The following is a 24390-nucleotide window of genomic DNA, read 5'->3' on the forward strand; positions in this document are numbered from 1 at the left end:
AAAAGTAAGTATAACTGAATAAAGTCTAAAACTTAACAGTTGAACTGTTTTAAAAAAAAACTGGGAAGGAATGTTATTCTTTGCAGGAAACTTAAATGCAGCAACTGAATAACATATTAAACTGAAACTATATTTTGAAAGCATACTGCATTGGTGCTCACATTTCAATTTTTGCAAAGTTTATCCAATACTGGTTTGTCACTTAATGAGTCTAAGTAGATTTTTAATAAATGAGATTTTAGAATTTTTGTTGGAGTTATGAGAATTGCCTTTTCATACAAGAAGGCAGAAGTCCAGTAGTCATGAAGCAGCAACCTCACTTGCTTACATAGGTATTAGTGCAGGCCAATGAACAGTAGTACATATGTGATTTGAATTCATTAAAATGATCATATCTTTGCCAATTATAGAGATAATTGAAACATTGCTCTCACTTGCATCACTCTGAAAATAGAATTGAGTGGGAACACCTTAAACTAAATTACAAAGTGGTACCTGATATATTCTTTAGCTTTTTCTTTTACTCTTCTTATTGTTGCTATTTTATAGATCCTTCCTTCATTCTCCTTATTCATTTCTCATTTGCTCTCTTTTTTTGCTTTGCTGTTGTTGCGCACAATTTTCAATACTGCCAGTTTGTGTCCTTTGGGTTTTCCAGGACACTGAAATATGTAGCTTCTTTGTTAGGAAAGTCAGAGAAGAGTAGGAAAGAGAAAGCTGGAAGTTACAGGCCAGTTAGCTTAACACTTAACATCTGTCATACTGAAAATATTAGAAATAATAATCAGGCATTAATGGGTCTTGTGTTACTGTACCAAAAGGTTCAGTGCTCATGCCTCATTTTATTTTACATTTTATATAAATGATTTGTGAGATATATTTCCTAATTTCACTACTCTACAAAGATAGGTGGAAAAATAAGTTGTGAAGAAAACATAATAAAGCTACAAGGGGATATAGACAAATTAAGCAAGTGGACGAAGATTTGTAAAATGCAGTGTAATGTAGGTTAATGAAATTGTCCGTTTTAGTAGGAGAAATAATAAAAAAGCATGTTATCAAAATATTTAACAACCACCAAGCTCTGGATTTCCTATCTACCTTCTCAAAAATCACGTTTTGAAAGTAATTATGCTGTTTTTTCTTTGTTTCTTGAGGAATTGAATACTAAAGTAGGAAAGTTATGTTATGTCTTGAAGGACATTTGTCAGACCATGTTTGGAATACTATGTTTTCCTGAATTAAAGAAAGTTGTAAGTGTGAAGACAATAGTTCAAAGATTTAATAGACTGATTCTTGGACTGCGTGGCTCATCTTGTGAGGAAAGGTTGGACAAATTATGCTTGTATCCACTGGGGTTTGGAAGATTGATAGGAGACTTGATAGAAACATGAGAGGTCCAGTATTTATTTTATCTATTGAGATGCTACATAGAATAGGCCCTTCCAGCCACAGTGCTCAACAGTCCCTGATTTAATCTTAGCCTAATCATTGGACAATTTACAATGAGACCAATTAACCTTCCAACGGTAGGTCTATAGACTGTGAGAGGGAACTGGAGCACCAGGAAGAAACCCACACGGTCACGGGGAGAATGTACAAGCTCCTTATAGGCAGCGGCGGGAATTGAAGCCGTAAAGCATTACGCTACCATGCTGCCCATTTTAAGATAGAAAAGAGGTGAGACATCAATTCATAACCCTCAAAGGGTTGTGAAACTTAGAATGCCCTTCTCCAAAGTGTGACAGAAAAAGAATATTTGATTGTTTTAAGGTAGAAGTAGGCACTTAATAAATAGAGGACTAAAGGTTACTGGGAGGTAGGCAGAAATGTCAAGTGGAAGTTACAATCAAATCAGCCATGATCTTTTGGCTGGCAAAGTAAGCTTCAAGGACTACCAGTGTTTTCATGCCCCAGATGGTATGTTCACAACTATATAGCAAGTGAAATAAAAACTTTTAAAATCATTAAGTAAAATGAAAAATAAATTCTGGAAAGCTACATAAAAAGTTGGCTTCAATGAAGAAGATGGTGTGCAAACTTTTGGACTCTATTGGAAATTAGTAAGGTAATAAAGAGGAATATTTAAATGTTGTTTGTATAAGTAAAATCCTGTATAAAAGGAAGGAATAACAATCACACTACTGACTAAATCACAATGATTCTTTTATTATAATTTCACTAATATTCTGCAAATGAAGCTTACGTCAGTTTCTGGACTACCAGCCCCATCAATCTGGGCTGTAGATTATCATTGATTGTTAAAGCTTATTTGTATGTTTATTTTATAGAATAAATTGAACTGAACTATATTATTGTAATAATATAGTTTTAATGCCATCTCTCTAAAAAAGCTTTCACAGTGCTGTGTTGTCCAGAGCTTTTTTACCCAGCAATGCTGAAGGACCAATGATACTCAGCAAGTCAGGTTGATGTTCAATTGAGATGAACTTGAGGTGATAATATTTCCATGCATTCATTTACCTGGTATCCTTGTTCTTCTTGGTAGCAGAATTCATGGGTTTGGCAGTGGCTTGGTAAATCAATAATTGAATTAATGGGTGAAGACTTTGGCTTTCGAACTCCAACAAAAGGTTGCAGTCTGTCACCTGAAGTTTAATAGAAGTTGGATAATGCAACAAGACAATGATCTGAAAGAAAAGAGTAAATCAACAGCAGAATGGTTTAAAAGAAGAAAATTAGTGTTTTGGAATGGCTGAGTCAAAGTCCTGACCTCACTCCTATAGAAATGTGCAGGCAAGCAGTTCACACAAGGCAGCCCACCAACATCACAGAGTTGAAGCAGTTTAGTAAGGACAAATGACCTAAAATTCCTCCAAGCTGATGTGATCAACAGTTACCAGAAATGTTTGGTTGAAGTTATTGCTGTACAAGGAGGTCACACCAGTTACTGAAAGCAAAGGTTCACATACATTTTACAACAGAATCAGAATTATTATCACCGGCATGTGATGTGAAATTTTGTAACAATATTATAAATATTTACTTATACATTTATTTATATATATTTATACATTTATTTTTCTCAATAAATAAATGATCAAGTATCATTTTTGTGTTATTTAATTGAGTTTTCATTAAGGATTTTTGTGAAGATCTGATCACATTTTAGGTCTTATTTATGCAGAAACAGAACATTCTACAGGGTTCACAAGCTTTCTAGCACCACTGTAAGTGGAAAAAGTTGTCTCAAGGCATCTTGGCTAGTCAAATCGTGCTGAGATTTAGAATTCAATTATGACTACAAATCATATAGTCCATGAAAATAAAAATAAAAAAATCTAGAAATTTAAATTAAAAACAGAAAATGCTATAAATTCTTAGATCGGGCTATATCTACAGGAAGATGAAAAAGAAATGTTTCAGGTCAAATGAATGTGGAGGCTGGTGGCAGAGGAAGTGAAGAACGGGGGAACTCCGTTCTATTCCAGAAGAGGGGTTCTAATCTTCCACCCTATCAACCTTCACCTTTGACAGATCATTCTCCACAATTGCTGCCACCTTCAAAGAGACTCCAACACCAGTTACTTCATCCCCACTTCTCTCCTTTCAACATCATGCAGAAACCATTCCCTTTCTAACTCTCTGGTCCATACTTCCATTCCCACTATTCACAGTGCTCCTTACACTACTTTCCCGCACAACTAAAAGTGACACACGCCTGTCCTTTCACCTCTTCCAGTCCCACAGTTTTGAAGACTATCTAGATTGTATGTTGGGTCAGATAGAGATCCTGGCTGCATGTTATTTCAAATCCCTTTCCCATATTAACCTGTCTCTCCTTGACCTCTTCCACTGCCTAGTAAGGCCAAACACACACTGGAAGAACAACTCAAATTCCCTTCGGGAAGTCTACAACTGAATGGCATGAACACTGAATTTTTCAATTTCAGACCATCTGCACCTTCTGTCCTTTTTTTCTTTGTATTCCATCAGCAACCGCCCCCCCCCCCATCAACCAGTTTCCTGATTCCATATACCTATCACCCACATTTAATATACTGGGTTTCCTGCTTCCCTCTCTCAAATGATTCCACCTACCCATCATTTCTTCTTTTCCATTGATGCTGCTGGGCCTGCTGAGTTCCTCCAGCATTTTGTGTGTGCAGCATCATTTCTTCTTATCTGGCTTCACTTACTTTTATCTGCAGACCCTTCTATCTCCACTTACCCTCTTCCAGCCTACTTATTTTGCTTTCTAATTATTTGTCTCACACCCAGCAACCGTTATCTTCCATCTCCATCCTTTACCCCACCATCTCTCTCCTCCGCTGGTTCCACCTACCCTCGCCCTAGATACTAGTCATCTTTCCTCTCAATCCTTATGTAGGATTTAGATTCGAACCGTCTACCATCGCTCCGCACCTAGAGGTGATGCCTACCCCGCTGAGTTCATCCACAGTTCAGTTCTTTTTGTTCCCCATTTAATATATGTAGTCTCGAGTCTCATGATTTCCTGTCTGATTGTATTAAACGCAAGCTCTTTAATATTTTTAACATTCCAGGAAGGTGAAACGCTGTAACTTGAAATTCATGCGATAGGAAGCTTCGCGTTCCCACTGTCTAAAAATAAACAACTCTCAATTGCCTATTTAAACGACAATGCTCAAAAGTTTCAAAAGACCGACCAAACGGAAATATGTCAAGACGTTCTGATTGACGTGTGCGTTCGCCTATCATTGCACACAAATCAGGATTTTGGACGCATCATTTTGGAAACGTAGAAAAAAATGAATATGTAATACCATTCTAAGAAAGATTTTAATAAACTCGTTTAAATGCACTGGTTTGTGCTTTATCTTCATTGAAAAATAAATCGGCTCCATTCTCTCTTTAGATGATCGCACTAAGAAATGTTTGCTTGCAAAAAGTGGAGCAAAGGGCGCAGTGATCAAAGAGTGATACATTGATTAGTCTTTGCGACCTCCCATCGTCACTCTGACGATTTGCGACTAGGCCGTTTTTCATATTGCGTTACTGCACTATTCTGAAAATGTTACAAAACACCGGGTAAGCAGATTACAGTACTGAGCAAACGCGTATATAATTATGTTTAATGTATCGAAAAGCAAGATAAAAAGACAATACAATAAGTTGGGGATCGCTGTTTAATTATATTTACAATTTAAGCATAGTTCTACCCACTTCTGTTTGAAAATAAACAGAGGGAACATAATCTCGTCGTTTGCACTTCAAAATGCTAATTATCCCGTGGTGAATTACAAGATTTAATATTTAAATAGAACACGTTAACGCCTGTGATCTGTTATTTTAAAAATTGAATTGGTGGTCATTTGGTATGCTTAAAGCTATCATTAATTTTGAGAAATAGGTGAAGTACGAATGTGTTTAATACAGAATTTGAATGAATACAGTCCACCTCAACAACTAAGAGTTTATAATGAGAGCGTGTTCAATTCGAATGCATGTGATAATTAAACCAGTTAGTTCAACGGACTTTAAACTGTTTGGACTACCTGATTCTACACTTTGAAATAGACCGTGTTATATAGCAAGAGTTACTTGATCCAGGGAATGTGTATGAGTCATTTAGTAAAATATTAACGAGACTCCAGATTAGATGAAAATATGCCTTTGCCTTTTTCTTCAGGAGTGTGGTAAATATGTTGACTAGGTTTATGTGAAACTTGACAAAGTATATTCACTGTTTGATTGAGATGGTGACAGGTTATAAGGAATCCATGCAACCTCAGAAGTCTTCAAGTTTTATCTTTAGGAATGATCGCTTATTTATTCTGAAGTGGAGGAGGTATTTGGCTCTTTGGGCTTATGCCAGCTGTTGTCCTTTTCTCTGGAACTTATCTGATGAACAGTTGCAACAGTGTGTACTATCTACAAGATACACTGCAACAACACACCAAAGTTCCTAAGGCAGAACCTTCCAGACCCACGACCACTACTATCTAGAAGAATGAGAACAGCAGATGCTTGGGAACACCACCACTTGGAAATCCCCCTCCATGTCACTCACCAGCCTGACTTGGAAGCATATCACCATTCCTTCATTGTCACTGGGTCAAAAATCATGGAATTCTCTCCTGAACAGCACTGTGGGTGTACCTGCACCTCAGGGACTGCAGTGGTTCAAACAGGCAGCTCATCACCACTTTCTCAAGGGCAAGTAGGGATTGGTTTAGCTGGGGACACCCACATCCTGTAAATGAATAAATTAAAAAAGTTCTCTCACATGTGCCCTAATTTTCCTTTTATCCTTTTGCCATTTCCAATCACAAAAGGGTAATTTCCAGTAGCTAATTAACTCACCAGCATATTTTCAGGATGTGGGAATACACCAGACCATGTTGGAAACCCAACTTGGTCCAGGAAAAACAGCAAACTCAACTTATGTTTGTAGTCAGGATCGATTCAGATCGCAGAGCTGTGAGATACCATTGCCAACTGCTGAGTTACCTTGCTTGAGTATTTGATGACTTAATAAATCTCAGGATGGTGGTGGAATCACTTTGAATCCCAAGTTACAAACTTACGAGTTTCTCCCTTCTGATCCATTCCAGAACTACGCAGCTACTGAGTGAATATAAGATTGAGTTTGACTGTGACCACAAGTCAAACATGCAATTTAAGAAGTAGTTAAGTACAGTTAAGGACAAGTGGCACATTGCCCTTTATTTTGGTATGAGATTTTAAACACTGAAGCAAGCATGTCTTGTTGGAATTATGCAGCACCTGGGTATCGTGCTGTTTTGTTTCCCCTACCTAATAAAGGATATGCTTGCCTGAGAGGGTTCCTGCAATATGTGGTGTGATTGTAGCAATTAGGTTTGTACACAAGCGTTTTAAAAAATTGTGAGAGTATTTTGCTGAAATAGACAAAATTTCGACAGTAAATTGGAAGTGGAGAGGATTGGAAGTAGGAGTGTCTAAACCAAGGAGTCACAGTTCTCAAACATCTAGTTAGTAAAAGGTGAGGAGGAATTTCTTTGTTGATAGGATGATACTGTGAAAGGTTTTTATCAGAAAAAATGGCACTGGGCACAATTGCTATTAAGGAAATAGAGATTGCTCTTGATGGTATTGCGATTGGATGGTAGATCAGGCTAAAAGAGCTCAGAGGCCTATTGCTACTATTTATTATGTTCTGCTGTAATGTAAAAATCGTTCATTATATGGAACGCTGCAGAATGTCTTGCAGTGTCAGCAAATAGATAATGAATGAAAGAAAGAGACACTGGGAGAAAACGGAACACTATTTTTGAATATAATGAAAGGGGCATTTGCTTGTGAAGTAGCACTGGGAAATTTCATGGAATTTTTGATTAGAAAAAATATAAAGGCAGAATAAAATGAGACATGTTAAACGTGGCTTAGTAGTGGTATTCAGCCTCTGAATTAAAGGCTGTGTGTTCACGATGTACAAAAACTCCACAATGCAGAACTAAGCTTCTTTTGTAGGGGAAGGTTGCCGAGTTAATCTTCAAAAAGAAAGTATCAAAGTTCCCCATGATCTCAGATTTTAATAAGACTTTGGATAGGGTGTTACATAAGCGATTGGACTCATAAGGTATGAAACATCAGTCATTTCAACCCTGATTCAAAAAATTTACAGTGGTGCAATAAATTAAGTGCTCATCAGCACCACTGGTTTGCAATTCAAGGAGTGTGCCAAATTATCTAGAGGTTATCAAGCTGTAGTGAACAAACTCACATGGGACGCCTTAAAGAATTTCATCACTTGGGAAGGGAAGATTGGCAACATGTGATGTGCTAAAGATATCATCCTGATAACACGGACACCTGAATAGTGGCAAAGAATTCGTAAAGTACTTGGGGAGAGGGAAATTAAGTGTGATGATGTAATGGAACCAAGTGCTAAGAAAAGCAAAGTTGATGTAAACGTCAATGATGAAATAACAGAAAGGGGCACGGGTCTTCATTTTCAACGAACCACCACTACAGAACACTTGTTCATTTAGTCATCTATAAATGAATTTATATAAGTGAATTCTATTGAGTTTTTTTGTTTTGTGGGTGCCTGCAAGAAGATGAATCTATAAATTGAAACTTCCATTTCCTAACTTATAAGTCAAAAAGGCAACTAGAAAACATTGTCTTTGAAGCTGACAGTGTTTGAAACTTGACTCACAAATATGAAATGTCATCTCCCTTGTTTGGGAAGAGTAAGACGTGCCAGGCAACTCCAGGCAACATTAATGTGTTCAGCTGAGGGGCAGGACACAGAATAGAAATACCCTTAAGAACCGAAACAAATACGAAACCCCTTTTAATAAGTTCTTGGGATCTGGAATGCACTGTCAAACAAAGTAGCGAAGGTAGATGTCAAATTCTTTCTTAGCTTAATCTGATTTTCAAGCAAATGAAGAGATACCAGGGTTCTGGGACTTGCTGGATAGATTAATTACTCTTATATAGTGCTATGGTCTGTTTTGATAAGTTCTGGCATGGACTGGTTCAGCCAAATGATCAGTTTTTGTTCTAAATATTTTAAGTAGTGTGTGTATCAATTGCTTTAAAGCATTGTTTAGTTTTGGAGAAATTTTAAATTACAACTGTGCTTCTTGGTAAGATGTAGTTGAATAAATGGACAATCCCTTTAATATTGTTGTTCATTATCAGTCTGAATTCCTGATCTGCATTTTCATTTCTGACATATTTTAAGCCCCTATCATTACTTGGGTGTTTTCCTTGAGAAAACTGAAAAATGTAGAGCTTGCATGTGGGATCACTAAGGCCAAAAAAGACATTGTATGCTTTTTTGAGCCTTCCAGTTCTAAAGTGTGTTATATAAAGCATTATGCTCCAAGGCAGCAATAACCATAAACTTCTGTCAGTGAATACTTGCATTGCTTCAAATGACTGATGTATCCTGGGGCTGCTGTCTGATTGTGCCTTTGAACTCAGTGGATCAAATCATTGCTGCTCTGTTCTTCTTCTTGATGAAAGTTTCAAGGAAGACTAATTTATGATGCATAACCTTTGGATGGAGTGACTTAGTGTTTAATTTTGTGTGGCTACAGCCCTACATATAACATGAAATATGATAAAACACGCAAGGTTGTGTTTTAGTGCAAAGTATTATGTGCATACTGGAGAAAGACATTTCAAATCCTGGAGACAGAATTCTGTTTTGAGTGGCACCACTTTCATGGAGCAATGGGGAAACCAGAAAAAAATCGTTTGAAAGTGTGCATAACCTGTTTAGAGTTAACAATATTTGATGAATAAATCTACAGAGTTTCTTGAATTGCAGCAAAGATTACTCAGGTGGGTAATGAGACAGCAATCTGGAAGAACGTTCTGTATTTCCCAGGTATTTCACAGGATTATCAATGTTCCTACATGCATTTACTCTGTATGAGTTTTGATTTGCATTCTTTTTAATTTTTTTCATAAATCTGTTTTGGAAATTTTTAACCTGAATACTACGTGCCGTAGACCACCATTCAAAGAAGAGAAGGGAAGTTCTGATTCTCAGGGTCACACAACTCAACACTTTAGCTAGTTAGTCAGTTAGTCAAAAAATGCATTATAACTTCAAAATTACCTAATTGGTAGAGGTATACGACAGGGAACCAGGCTCTTCAGCCTGATTTGTCTATACCAACCAAAATAAGATAATTTCAATCTGGCCAACTCTGCAAAGCTGTATTTTCTGTAGTGGGCTCCTTGTTTATGAAAACATTTCCTAATCCACTGGTTGCTAAGTAGCAGCCGATCTTCCACAGTCTACAGCTTTAAATGTGTTAAGCGTTTCCAACTTTAACAAAATGGACTGCTTGTAAAAGAAAATGTTACTTACTTTATACACTTATTCTTATCAGAATACTTAGAGATTGACAGGAGGAAAGCACACCCAAAGCTATTCTTACATTGATATCTTCCAGAAAGAATGTATTTAATATTCTCTCACACTCTGAGGTTCTTAAGGATCAGTTATATACTTTGCAATAATAACAATTAAAAATACTGAAATTCTTGGCAGATCAGAGACCATTAGTGCAAAGAATAACAAAGTTATCTGTTCAGGTCTAAGACCATTCATTTTATGGATTTCCTTGCAGAATTGAATTGAATTGACTATATTATATCCTTCATGAGTAAAAATCTTTATGTTAGTCTCCATCTGAATGTGCAATGTGCAAACTATAGTAATTTGTAATAACTAGTATGTGCAGTAAGGTATACAACAGAATAGTCAATATAGCTTAGAAATACAATTGTGTCAGCATGAATTAATTAGTCTGATGGCCTGGTGGAAGAAGCTGTTACAGAACCTATTGGACCTGGTGTTAATGCTGCAGCGCCGTTTCCGGGACGGTAGTAGCTGTAAAAGTTTGTGGTTGGGGTTGCTGGGGTTGCTCGGGTTCCCAGTGATCTTTCTACACACCTGTCACTTCTTAAGCGTGTTGCACCAGACAGGCACCTGTCACTGTAAATGTCCTCAGTGATGGGTAGTTCACATCCACAGATGCACTAGGCTGTCCGTGCCACTCTTTGCAGAGCCCTGCAGTTGAGGGAAGTACAGTTCCCATACTAGGCAGTGATGCAGCCAGAGTACATCTGATGTACAATGCAGGATCAATGGTAGCTATTTTTTTCTTGGTTAAAATCTCAGAAAAAGCATGGTGGTGATGATGTTCAAGACATCTCTTTGGCAATTTTGGTTGTGAGTTGAATATTTGCCAGGATATTAGGATAATTTTCCTTGACTTTTGAAGTAGTGTTATGTTTTATTTCCACCAGAGCAAACCCATGAAGGTCTGAGTTTAATGCCTTGTGCAAGTGAAATTCTCTAACAGTAGCACGTACTGGCCTCCATTTTATGCCTAAATCATGGCTGAGAGGGGTAGGTCTTTACCAGTGAGCCATGTCTGACGTCTTTTGTTTGCTGTATCATAGATCTTAAAGTTCTGCAGTGTTCTGGCACTTGCTGGATAAATTTGCTTAATTATTTGGGTAAGTATTCTCTTAAAATTTGAGATTAAGTCATGAGTTTATGTAAGTTCACTTTTAAAATTCATGTAGATTTCCCTGTAATTGCTTTGCTCTGAATGTGATCTCTCACTGAACTTTTTTTTCAAATGGAGCACTTGTTGAGCAGATGTAATGCTTTGTGAGTAATCACGAGAAGTTATGGCATGAGATAATGTAGAATTTTATATGTTTTTTGCTTGCAATTTTGTGTGGAATATCATTTTTAACAATAGCTTGCATTTAATTAGTACTAGTTCTCAATGTAGTAACATGCCCCAAAATATTTAGCAAACTATTTGCCTCTGAGCACTAGTCAAAAAAGAGATTGTAGATTAGGTAACAACAAGTGGTGCAAAAGGCACATTTTAAAGGCAGTCTTGAAGCGTGAGAAGTAGGGAGATAGAAAGTAGGAAACCACAGGACAGGTAGCTTAACTTCTGTCATAAGGAAAATACTGAGAATTATTGTTTTAGTCAGTGTTATGGACACTTGGAAAAATTCAAGCTATTCAGGCAAAATCAAAATTGTTCGTCATCATTGATCATTTGTGGTCAATTTATTGGAGTTGTTTGAAGAAGTAACATGCTGTGGATGAAGAGGAAATGATGCATGTATTACACTTGGATTTGCAGAAAGAAGGCAGCAAGCTTACTGTTGCAATAAAATCTCAAGCCCTTGCAGATAATGTTTGAGCAGAATGGAAGGTTGGTTGGTTAACAGGAAGCAGAGTAAGCGTGTGAAAATAAAACAAATCTGTAAATGCTGACAATCTGAAATAAAAACAGAAAATGCTAGAAGCACTGAGTAGATCAAGCAGTACCTGTGGAAAGAGAAGAGTTAATATTTCAGGTTAAAGACCCTTCTTTGTTTATGTCTTGATTGCAGTCTTTTGTGGTGCTAGAAAGTTTGTGAACCCTATAGAATTTTCTCTTATTTCAGCATAAATGCAACCAAAAATATGGTCAGATCTTCACACAAGTCCTAAAACTAGATAGAGAACCCAATTAAATAATAAAACAAAAACATGATACTTGTTCATTTATTTATTGAGAAAAATGATCCAATATTGCATGTATTTGTTGGAAAACACATGTGAACCTTTGCTTTCAGTAATTGGTGTGACCCCCTTGTATAGCAATAATTTCAACCAAACTTTTCCAGTTACTGTTGTTCAGGCCTGCACATCAGCTTGGAGAATTTTAGGCTATTTCTCCTTACAAAACTGCTTCAACGCAGGGATGTTAGTGGACTTCTTGAGGTGCATTAGTGATGTTTTGTCAGTGAGGAGGAGGTGATATTTCCAATCCACACAGACTCTGGTCTCCCAGTGAGGAAGTGAAGTATCCAGTTGCAGAAGGAGGTACAGCGGCCCAGGTTTTGGAGCTTGTTGATTAGAACTGAGGGTATGATTGTGTTGAATGCTGAGCTGTAGTCCATAAACGGCAGCCTGATGTAGTTATTACTATTGTCCAGGTCATGCTAGGCCGAGTGGAGAGCCAGTGAAATTGCATCTGTTGTAGTCCTATTGTGGTAATAGGCAAATTGCAGTGGGTCCAGCTCCTTGCTTAGTCAGGAGTTGATTCTAGCCATGACCAACCTCTTCATCATAGTAATTGTGAGTGCCACAGGGTGATAGTTGTTGAGGCAGCTCACCCTGCTATTTTTGGGAAACAGGTGGGTACCTCCGACTCTAATAATGAGAGATTGATGATGTTTCTGAGCACTTCACTAGTTTTGGTTGGCAGAGCCCTACCAGGAACCTGATGCCTTGCAAGGGTTCACCGTCTTCAAAGATGTTCTGACATTGGCCTCTGAGGTGGAGATAGCAGTGTCACCAAGTGCGGCAGGGATTTGCATAGGTGTAGTTTTATTCTGTATTTCAAAGCATGAATAATAAGTTAAATGAATGAGCAAAGATGTGGCGAATGATGTATAATACAGAAAAATGTGAACCTGTCCATTTTGGCAGGAAAGTAGAAGCATTTTATCTCAACTGTGGGAATTCAGAGCCAGGAGGTGTAAAGGAATCTGAGGTGTCTTAATGCATGATTTGCAAAAGGCTAAACTGCAGGTACAGCAGGTAATTAGACAATATTATTGTTGTTTGCTAAGGGAATTGAATATAAAAGCAGGGGGATTATGTTTCAGTTAAATATGGCTTTGTTGAGATCACGTGGAGCACTGTGTACAGTGTTGGGAGTGTGCTGATAATGAATGTGTTCACAAATTGAGGATCAATTTTGATCAGTTGCTGGAACTCCAAACTCCAAATTAGAAAAAGGCACAAGACAAAAATCTCAGCCCCTGATCTAGCCTGGATGTCAGTGCAGATATTTTGTATGAAATTTGAACTACCATTGCCAAATCTCGCTGAGTTGAGTACAGGAGATATCCCATGTTTCTGACCAATATTATTCCTCAGTTAACATTTTTCCTAGAAACAGTCCATTGCCATTTGCTGAGTGGAACCTTAAATATTTCAGATCACGATAACAGAATTAGTCAATGACACAAATTTAAAGAATTCAACAGCTGTGAAAAATGTTGAATATTTTTTAGGATCTGTGAAAGACCAGATGCAAATACAAGTTCTTTGATTTTTTTTAGATTTGCCAATGGTGTTTGAACAGTCTATTCTAACATAGTATACAATAGTGATGGTTGGGAAAATTTCAGTTTTAACCTTATTCTTAATTTTTTTTTCCTCACTTCATGAATTCAGTCTTATTTCATTTCATTGTGATTTGCCGAAAACAGACAGCAACTGACTGCACTGGTGCAGAGTCTAGGCTTTCTTTTGGCTGTTCTGAGGCAAAACCGCAATAATCCAAAATAGCAGACTTGCATGTATTGTTACAGTTTATTGACACCACAGTAAACATAATTAAATAATTACTTAATTAATACTTTGTACTATAAAGCATATGGTCCTCTTTCTCCTGTAGTTGGTGTTGCTATTGTCATCTTCCTACCTGAAGCACAGCAAGTATGTAACGGCTGTGAAGTTCATCTTCCAGATAAATAGGGCTGGTAGAAGTTCCTCACTGGCTTTTAGATAAATTCAAAAATCAATGGAGCAAAAAATACTGCATTCAGTAGTTTGTTACATGTAATAATCCTCCAAACTATTACCTTACAAGGCAATATGATAGGTAATGATTAATCTAATTATCAGAACTAATGCATATAATTTATCTCAAACTACTCTTATAATTTCTGTCCGAGATTGGTGGGGTTTTGGTTGTCCAATGGTATTATAGTCATCACATAATATAGTGTACAGTGTCGTAATGCTGACAGATGAGGTCAGTGTGATAAATGGGCTGTGTTTCATCATGGAGGGTGGATACTCTATAGGTCAAGGTTATGGAATGTTAGTCCTGTTGCAATTATTGGAAGTTGGATGAAAAGATTATCATTCTATTAGAATTTTAACCGTACCTCCTAACATTCTGAGGTACTCTCGAATTTCATACACTGTTGTGGACTTTGGCCTACTTTGTAATTCCTGAATATAAAGGGAATGTTCATGTGTTTTACGTCTTAATTAGCACAATAAATAGAACTCTATTGAATTAATGTTTTTAGTTAGCTTATTGTCTTTGATCAAATTTAAAATTGTAAGCTCTCAGTATAGTGCATTTGTCAACAAAACATGGCATCTTTGCTCTCAATCTATTAACAAAGCTTCTTATTTACAATGCATGAAAAGGGAGAGACTTGCATTTGTTTTTAATACAGCATTATTTGCACAGCAATGTACTATAATAACCAATGAATTACTTATTTAGCGATGCAACTTGTAACAGGCCCTTCCAGCCTGATTGTGGTGCTGAACATGGGGTAAGTTTTGGTCAGGAAGTCCTGAAGGTACCTTGCACTTTTTCAAGGAGGTGTTGTGGACAGCAAAATTTCAATTCTTAATATGGATGCATCTTTAAAGCCATCAGAGGTGGAATTTTTAATGTAACATCTGTCAAAATCTAAAATGGTTTAGCTTAGATTTTGTAAAATCCAAAAAGGTGTGGGTGCTATCGGTTAAGTTAGGTGATTTATGTTGGAATATTTCGCTACAATGTGCAAAACTTGCTTCTCTGTAGCTATTTGTTAAGTTTTTTTTGTAGTGTACTTGATCTGGTGACCTTCTAGTTTAATATTTTTATAAAAAGTTACTTTAACCTCTACAAGTACCTCAAAATTGGTTATTTTTTGTTCTATTTAAAACTGCTTCTCAGCTACTGAAGATAGCTTTTTGCTGAGGTTAGAAGTTTTATTAGTTGTCCGGATGAATGATGACCATTATTAGTGAAAATTACATACACTGCTGCTCTGCCATTCAATGCTCTTTGCATCAGTGTACAAAGAACAACCAAGTAAGATTTACTTAAGATAGATTTTAGTGCGGACCATGTATTACAGTAAATATCTTCAAGGTTATCAGCCTTATTTTGAAATTCCACTTTGTCTCTGTAATCTGCCCTGGCTCCAAGTTCCCAAATTCCCTCCCTAAAGAACTGTATTTTTCTGCCCCTCACTTGTAAGATGCTCATTAAAAGTATCCTCCTTTATCAAGGCTTTAATCACTTGCCCAAGCATGTCTTGATATGTCTCCATGTCAGATTTTGCTTGATAATGCTTTTGACAAGCGTCTTGTGTTTTGAATTATCAGCAGTCCTATTATAGTATAGGACTTTCTCTTCCAAAAAGAAAGTAAATCAGCTCTCCCTAATGACTTTGAAAAGATGTGGTTACTTTCTCATCCAATCAGAAGTGAAGCTTTGACTGGGAATCTCCTGGCAAGCCCCAACACTTTTACAAGAAGCAGTTGATTAGGTACTGGAGTTTGTAATGAACTGAGAATTTTCAAGCTGTGTGGCATTTTGGTAAAGTGTAGAGGATAGCTGCATGTAGTTGAAGAGTTCATTGTTACGTCCTGCACCTCTTCTTGCTGTTGAGCCCAGACTTTTGGATCCTGTTCAGAGTATTTGGCTCAGACCCTTGAACCAGAGAATGGTGTCTGGGCTCAGCCACCATATTGACTCTGGTTGCTCAAATAAATCATTGGACTGGAGCCTCCAGCCTGATTGCAAAGCTAAACCATGTTCATGGGGCCAACATTGTGCTTATTGGTCCAATGCTCATAAAAGGAGCCCAGACCCAGTTTCATATCCAGAGGTAGCAATAGGTTAACAAAAATGGACAGGAAAACAGTGGGGTACAGTGCTGGTGGCTTCAAGTGTATTGTATTTTTAAGGAGCTTATTGCAGAGCTTTTGCTGTTGGAATGCGTTTGGAATTTTGGAATTTCCATCTGTGTTACAGACTCTGGCCTGATTTTACTCTTGTTGAAGATATGTACATGTATATGAGCCTGAATAATTGCCAGATGTTATGGTGCAGTGATTATTGATGGTCAGGAAGAAAGTATGTCCAGATTCTTGATAAGGACAAGTAGAACTATTTTGCCTTCCATGAGGAGGGTTTGGTTAGCAACTTTGTAAAGAATATTTTGTGTGTGTTTATTTTCTTGAGTAGTCTGGAATTTATTGCATTTATTTTTTACATTTGATTTTATATAGAGGATCATATAGAGGATAGAGAGTGAGGCCATTTGGCCTATTTGGTTTATCACGGCACTGAGCAATCCCATAAAAACTTTACTCCCCCACCTCCCCTTTTCCTGCAACTCACTCAGTGAACATAATTTCACATATTGCAGTGTTTTCAGAAGAAAAAGTAAGATTTCAGGAATACATAATTAACAGATATTTTATGTTTTTTTCCAAAGATAATTTCATATATTGTTTGTATTTTCACAAGACTGTTTGGCCTGTTGAGCCCGATAGTCCTGAGATAACCTTTGATACATTGCCTGGTTACAGCATTGGCATTGCTGCTTTGCATATTTTATAATGTTCAAAATGCTACAAAATGCAGATTGCTGGTGATGCAACATTAAATATAAATAGTTAAGATCATGAAGCAGTCAAAATTAAAAAGCAAGAAAAAGTCTGAATGCGCTTGTGGTTTCTGCAGCTTAGAGTAGGTCTTGGTATGGCGATTGAATCAGCACATTCTTTCAGATAAATTGCAAGTTGTTTTTCTTTATAATTTCTTTAATGCCCTTTGTATATTGAACATTATCCCAATCCCTTCCACAATCCGGGCTATTTAATCTCCCAAAGCCTTGCTCTCTCTTATCAAACTGTTGGATTGAAGTTCCTAACTCCTGTTAACTGTGTCTGGCATTGGGTCAGTTTAAATAGTTGTAATGTGGCCACTTCTGTGACTGTGAAGTACTGTACCAACTTCTGGGAATGTCATTGAGATATGAGAAACTTCTGTTGGAACTGTAGAGTATAGTGTTTTCAATGGGAGCTCTGTTTGTAATTCATTGTCTACAATGCACCATAAGTTGTCAAGGAAGGTAAAAGTAATGGAACTTGCTTTATGATGGAAAAGAAGACGTTCAACTTTCTTGTTGAAAATAGGGAAGAGAATGAGTTTATTTAAGTGTAACACTGCAATTAGAAAGCTGAGTAATGTCCTGTATAAAGTCACTGGAGGTACTGTTGCATATGGCTAATTTTTTAGTGCATGTACATTTGTTTCAGAGACCTGAATATGAATGTGTCCCATTTGAGGCCAAGCTTTGGGAATAAAAGCTACAATTAAAAGGCTTTGAAAGTTGTGCTAAACTTTGTGTAAGTGGGAGTGAGGTTGAGGTGCACGTGGCACATAGGCCTTTTGATCTGACTGTTCATTTCTCTGCTGTCCTTTCTGTGTAATTCCTGGATTGATTTATTTGGTTAAGATTAGCTAGGGATTTGTGTAGGGTCCAACCACCCCAGTTATTTTCAACCCTTATGTACAAATGAGATTGACAGGATGGATTTTCTAGTGGCTGTATGCTTCTGCTGCTGTGTGTGGGAATTTGGTTCGCAGCAGTATCTGAATGGCTGAGTTAAATGCCTGGATTTAACTCCACATTGCCCTTGGTTGGCCTTCGTTTTTATTTAAATATATTACAAGGCAGCTGCATTCTTGGTTGTGAACTGTTTGTATTTTCAGGAATGGAACCATGCCATAAGCCAAGGAAGACCTGTGTTGTAGAAAGTAAAAATAATTTGCAAGTTTAGATACAGTATCACGCTCAGAATAATTGGAAAATAATTTGACCAGTCAGAGCGTTGAAGCAAATGACGTGAGTCTAAAGGAATTTCAAGTATGTTTCTGTAAACTGAGTTGCCAAAAGTATTGGTGCTGAGCTTAATTGAAAAGACATAATTAGGGTACTTTTATTCCAAGTTTGCAGTTCATTTCTGAGAATGTGCCAAGTTGCCCCGTTCTTGTGAAAATTCCAGTAAAGTAGCATAATTTCCTTCATTCCTGATGTCTGACAGATGCACTTTCAAAAATGGAGATTGTTCTGTGTAGATTAAATTTTACTGAAGCAAGGAGAGATTTCTGAATGTCCAAAAATTTTTTGCATAGCGCAATTGACATAAGGTGTATTTCTAAACCTCTTTTTGGACAAGACTTCAAAACTCCTCTCTCTGCTTGAATTGTCTTCCTAAATAGAAACAAACAATTATCATACTTCTGTTTTCTGAGTTCCTTCTGCTAGGCATGTAAAATACACTAGACCTCCACGCAAGGCATCAGTTGTCTGCTAACAGATGCATTGGGCTCCTTTCAACTCAGCCACGTTCTAAAATGCAGTAACACAGTGCTCAAATAAAAGTCCATTCCTACTCATTTAATCTTTACTTCAACTTCAATAAAAATTGTACGTGGCATATTTCTATTTCAAAATGCACGGACAATCTCTAATGAATTTCTTCTTTTTATTACCCCCAGGAAACTTGCAGGTCGCACACTTTTCATTACCGGCGCCAGTCGTGGTATTGGGAAAGCAATTGCTTTGAAAGCAGCTAAAGATGGTGCCAATATTGTGATTGCCGCTAAAACTGCAGAAATGCACCCCAAATTACCAGGCACGATATATACAGCAGCAGCAGAAAGTGAGTATTTGTTACTTAGGTTCGTCTAGGGAAAAATATAACATAAAAGCTAACAAATCATGCTGGAACTGTATATCTCATCAGTGAGACCTTACTGCTGTGGCCAATTCTGGGCACTGCAATTCAGAAGAAAGCATGAAGGTAAAAGGTTTAAATGTATCTGCATTGAATTGCAGAGACACTGAACGGAACCAAATGCATAAGGTAGAGGGAAGAGCTGAGAATTCCATCCACCAAGGTTTTTAAAAATTAACGTGTCAAATTTGCTTGCTAAATATTATCAGATATTTGGTATTAATGAATTAGAATTTTATTTTGTTTTATTTAGAGATGCAGCACAGTAATAGGCCCTCGAGCCCAATAAGCCCATCCGCCCGATTACACCTTTGTGGCCAATTAACCCACTAACCCGTATGTATTTGGAACGTGGGAGGAAACTGGAACACCTGCAGGAAACCCTCACAGTCACAGGGAGAACATAGAAGCTTCTATCAGACAGCAGTGGGAAATAAACCTGGGTTCCTGGCATGCAAAGCTTCACACTAACCGCTACACTGCCAAGCTGACCCAGTTTATAGTGTCTTTTAACACAGTAATATGCTGCTTCATGTGCTTGTATTTGGTCACAGATGTCAGATTAAGAAATAATGAGGAGGTACAACAGTTAAGTTAAAATCAGGAGGCCAGAACTAGATGACCCTAGGGATGTTAAGATATAGTACAGGTCCACAATCCCTTATCCGAAATTCTGAAATCTGAGAAGCTCCGAAAACAAATTTTTTTCATGGAGCATGTCGTAACAAGGTTTGTTTGGCGTATCAACAGCTGACGTCACTCAGGTGTGACGTGGCAGCACTAGCAGAGACAGCCAGATGTCAGTTGTGGCTCAGCGCTCGTACTGGTTACACGTGCATTTGCTGTTCGCTGATATTTTGTGTTCACTGTTGACTTTGTGTATAATTTCACTGTGAAAATGTCAAAAAGAGCTGCAGATACCCCTATGGGTAATAATGACGAAAAAGAAAAGGAAGCATCTATCATTATCAATAACGCAGAAAGTGGAGTTATTGCAGAAGCTTGATTGTGAAGAATGTGGTGTCAGAACTGCCACTGTATGTGATTTAAAGAAACAGAAAGACCAGTTACTGAAGTTTTATAGTGACAGTGATGACCATAAAGTAATGAAAAATAGGAAAACACTGCATAGGGCAAAAAATGAAGCTCTTGACCACGTGTTGATTGAGTGGATTAGACAACAAAGGGGTGAACATATGCCACTGAATGGCATGTTGATTATGAAACCAGCTAGAATACACCATGAAGAACTGAACGTTGCTGCAATGGTGTTAAATACAGATAAGCATGAAGATGATAGTGATGATGATGCCATAGTGAACACCGGTGGAAAAAATCCCCACAGACAATATGGTGAAAATGTGTGATCAGTTAATTGCTGGTCTTGAACAACATGCATTTATCGGTGAACAAGAGATTATGGCAGTTTACTCAGTTAAAGAGAGATTGCTTAGACATAAACCTTTGTTAATGAGAAGATGACACTTGAGGAAGTCTTTAAAAACACCGTCTGTCGTAGTGCTGCTTCATAACTTGAGAAACCTTTTCCTGGCCCATCAGGTACCTGTAGAGTATTTAGCTTTTTTTGCCAGATGTAATGCAACTTAACTGGAGGTACCTGTGCGTATATAGCTTAGTTTGAACCTGCTTATGTCCTAGAGTGTTTATGTTCTACATTTATTCCAATAAGTCATTTACCATGTGTTGATTTGGTTCATTTGAAGCTGTATATTCTTATGCTTTATTGAATGTTTTTGTCGGAAATAAAATGTTCTAGTGTAGTGGTCACCAACCTTTTTAAACCCAAGATCCCCTACCTTGGCCTTAGTGAAAGGCAAGATCAACTCCAAATTGATTAGTTACACACACGCACACCGGGGCAGTAAAGACCGGAAGTAAAACCCCGCAACCTGGAAGTAGAAATAATGTATGTACACCAGGGGTCACCACCCGTTTTTGCACCGTAGACCGGTTTAATATTGACAATATTCTTGCGGACTGGCCGATGGGTGTCGGGTGGTGTTAAACACGACCGGAATACAGCGATACTTGAAACAGATTCCTTATGTCAGACTATTCCGCAATTTAGTTTTCGTGGCTCTCGGCTGCTGTCCCACTTGCTCAAGTTTTTTTCCGCTGAAAAAACACAGTGGATTTGTCTTTAAGTTCAGGGTGATCGGAGTCAAGGTGCCAAAAGCAGTTTTGAGGGCTTCATTGCCTCATTAGACAGTCTCCCCACCCACCAGACACCTTGGCCAGGTGCAGCTGTTCCCGTGGCAGGGCCGTGGCGATCACAGTCCGGAAGGCGACTGAGCAAGGAGTGCAACAGGGTGGTCGCCTGCTCCCCTTGTAGGATCTATCGGCTGACAAAAATTTTTTTCAGTAGATCGCAGCGAGGTAGCTGCTTTGCTACTTACGAAACCCTGAGCCCAAATCAGGTTGTCTGCGAATATTTTAGCACTGGGTTCCCCACAGGCCAATAGCAATGGTGCTTCCCGCCAGCCTCCCGAGACCAACCAGTGATCCCAGGTACAAGGGTATCACTGCGTTTAGGCGACTGATGACCTCGTGTGCGTTCAAGTTCAACAGTGGGAGTGACAGGGAATGAGGAAAGGTGCAGCTGACTCATATCGTTTGCTTGCGGCTCGGTGGTTGGGGATCACTGAAGTATACTGTGTAGTGCGGGGGAGCTACACGCATGCGCACTGGGCAGAAAGAACGGAACTAAAACCCCGCAACCCGGAAACAATCTCTCAGCAGTATTTGTGTATTTTTCATTTTTTTCGGGATCTGCTGGGAAAGTCTCAAAGATCGACTAGTCGATTGCGATTGATGGGTTAGCGACCACTATACTAGTGTATTTATGGTCTATAATTATCCCACTATTTCATTTATCAATATATTAATAAATTGTAATAGTATTTGTAAAAGAACGCGGATCAGGAAAACCGGGAAGTTCTCTCTCCAGCACTTGTTGTTTGAACATGTACAGACATTTTTCTTGTCATTATTCCCTAAATAATACAGTATAACAACTAATTATATAGTATTTACATTGTATTAAGATATTATAAGTAATCTAGAGATGATTTAAAGTATACGGGAGGATGTGCATAGGTCTGGGGCCCTCCTGGGTCCTAAGGTCCACCCGCACTGAGGCAGGTTAATTATCAATATAATTATCAATTTTCTGAAATCCGAAAAATTCTGAATTCCAAAATGCAACTGGCCCAAAGGATTTTGGATAAGGGATTGTGGACCTGTACATGGAGGGGATGTTGAAAATAAAATCATTTAATTAAAATGAAAATTGAGCATAAATGACAGTTATGAATAGAAATTGTTTACTTTATTTCTTTTTATTATTATTCCTTATTTTGTTGTTAAAAATCTGCCCCATCAAATGAATATTGAACTTATTAATCTCTAATTTTGAACCAAAAATTGCTTTCTCTACCAAAGCCATGAAAAGGATGATATCTGCTACTTTATGAAATACTGCTTATGTGTTTGTTGCATGTCACCTGTCAGAGAACCAATTCACATCTTGGTTCCTGCTGTTCTGAGGCAAATGAAGTCACCTTCCACTTGTCCAAGCAATAGAGCTGCAGCTCTCTTCTGTCTAAATCTTACCTCGCATTTTTTAGCAGATCTATTTCTTAACCTAGTAGAATCAACAAGCATCTCCTGACGTCTCAAGAGTATAGCACAGATATTTTGTATCGATGTATTTATATCTCAGTGGGGTGAAGCTCACGGGCACTAGATAAATACTGGTATGTTGTTTATTGAGCCACTTTCTTCATTGGTTAGTCATTACAAGCAGGCCATTTGATCATGTGAATTCTCTTACCTTTTCTTTCGTCTTGACTGCAGAGCCAGAGGCTCCAAATTTGTACCTCCTTTTATGCACACTTTGGAAGGGAGAATTACACTGCCTATGTGAATTCCCACAGTGACCCTGTGATTTTTATCTCAGAGGCTAAAGTCAGAATATCTTTCAAGAAGGTGAATCCTCATAAGGTGTCATGTTCAGTTGATATAGCTGGTGCTAAAAATCTGTGCTGCCCATTTGGCTGGTGTATTCAAGGACATTCCTACCTATTTCAGACAGACAGAAGGACATACTTTATTGATCCCAGGGAAATCGGGTTTCGTTACAGTCGCACCAACCAAGAATAGTGTAGAAATATAGCAATATAAAACCATAAATAATTTAATAATAATAAGTAAATTATTCCAAGTGGAAATATGTCCAGGACAAGCCTATTGGCTCAGGGTGTCTAACACTCCGAGGGAGGAGTTGTAAAGTTTGTTGGCCACAGGCAGGAATGACTTCCTATGACGCTCAGTGTTACACAGTGCACACAACAGCAAACATGATAGCACTGGCCACCACAGATCATCCGGCAGATGTAAAGGACCTCAGTCTCCTCAAGAAGTAGATGGAGGCTCAGAGACTCAGGTTTTGAAGCTTGTTGATTAGTACTGAGGAAAGATAGTATTGAATGCCAAGTTGTTCTCAATAAAAAGCAGACTGACATATGCTTTGCTGTTTTCTAGGTGCTCCTAGGTAGAGAGTTGGTGAGATTACATCCTGTTGTTATGGCAGGCAAACTGCAAAGGCTCCAGATCCTTGCTTGGGCAGGAGTTAATTCTAGCCATGACCAGCCTCTTAAATTGCTTCATTACTGTTGATGTGAGTACTACCAGGCAATTGTCATTGAGGCAGTTCACCCTCAATCATACTGGTACTCTTCTTGGGCACCAGTACAATTGGTGCCCTTTTGAAGAGCATCAGTGGAGGATTACAAATACCTGGGGATACGAATTGACAATAAACTGGACTGGTCAAAGAACACTGAGGCTGTCTACAAGAAGGATCAGAGCCATCTCTACTTTCTGAGGAGACTGAGGTCCTTTAACATCTGCCGGAAGATGCTGAGGATGTTCTACGAGGCTGTGGTGGCCAGTGCTATCATGTTTGCTGTTGTGTGCTGGGGCAGCAGGCTGAGGGTAGCAGACGCCAACAGAATCAACAAACTCATTTGTAAGGCCACTGATGTTGTGGGGGTGTCTGTGGTGTCTGAAAAGAGGATGCTGTCCAAGTTGCATGCCGTCTTGGACAGTGTCGCCTATCCACTCCATAATGAACTGGTTAGGCACAGGAGTACATTCAGCCAGAGACTCATTCCACCGAGATGCAACACTGAGCGTCATAGGAAGTCATTCCTGCCTGTGGCCATCAAACTTTACAACTTCTCCCTTGGAATGTCAGACACCCTGAGCCAACAGGC

At 38.3% G+C, this 24390-nt stretch overlaps 1 protein-coding gene across 1 annotated transcript in view; it reads left to right on the forward strand.

The window, feature by feature from the left end:
* Positions 1-4884: 4884 nt before the first annotated feature.
* The window catches only part of hsdl2 (hydroxysteroid dehydrogenase like 2), a 154597-nt gene continuing 135091 nt past the window's right edge, over positions 4885-24390 (forward strand). The window contains exons 1-2 of the mRNA XM_059974840.1: positions 4885-5031; positions 18855-19018. Coding sequence (XP_059830823.1) covers positions 5015-5031; positions 18855-19018 — 181 coding nt within the window. The 5' untranslated portion in view covers positions 4885-5014. The remainder of the gene's footprint in view (positions 5032-18854; positions 19019-24390) is intronic.

This window comes from Hypanus sabinus, chromosome 7 (assembly GCF_030144855.1).
Source record: "Hypanus sabinus isolate sHypSab1 chromosome 7, sHypSab1.hap1, whole genome shotgun sequence".
NCBI classification, from domain to species: Eukaryota; Metazoa; Chordata; class Chondrichthyes; order Myliobatiformes; family Dasyatidae; genus Hypanus; species Hypanus sabinus.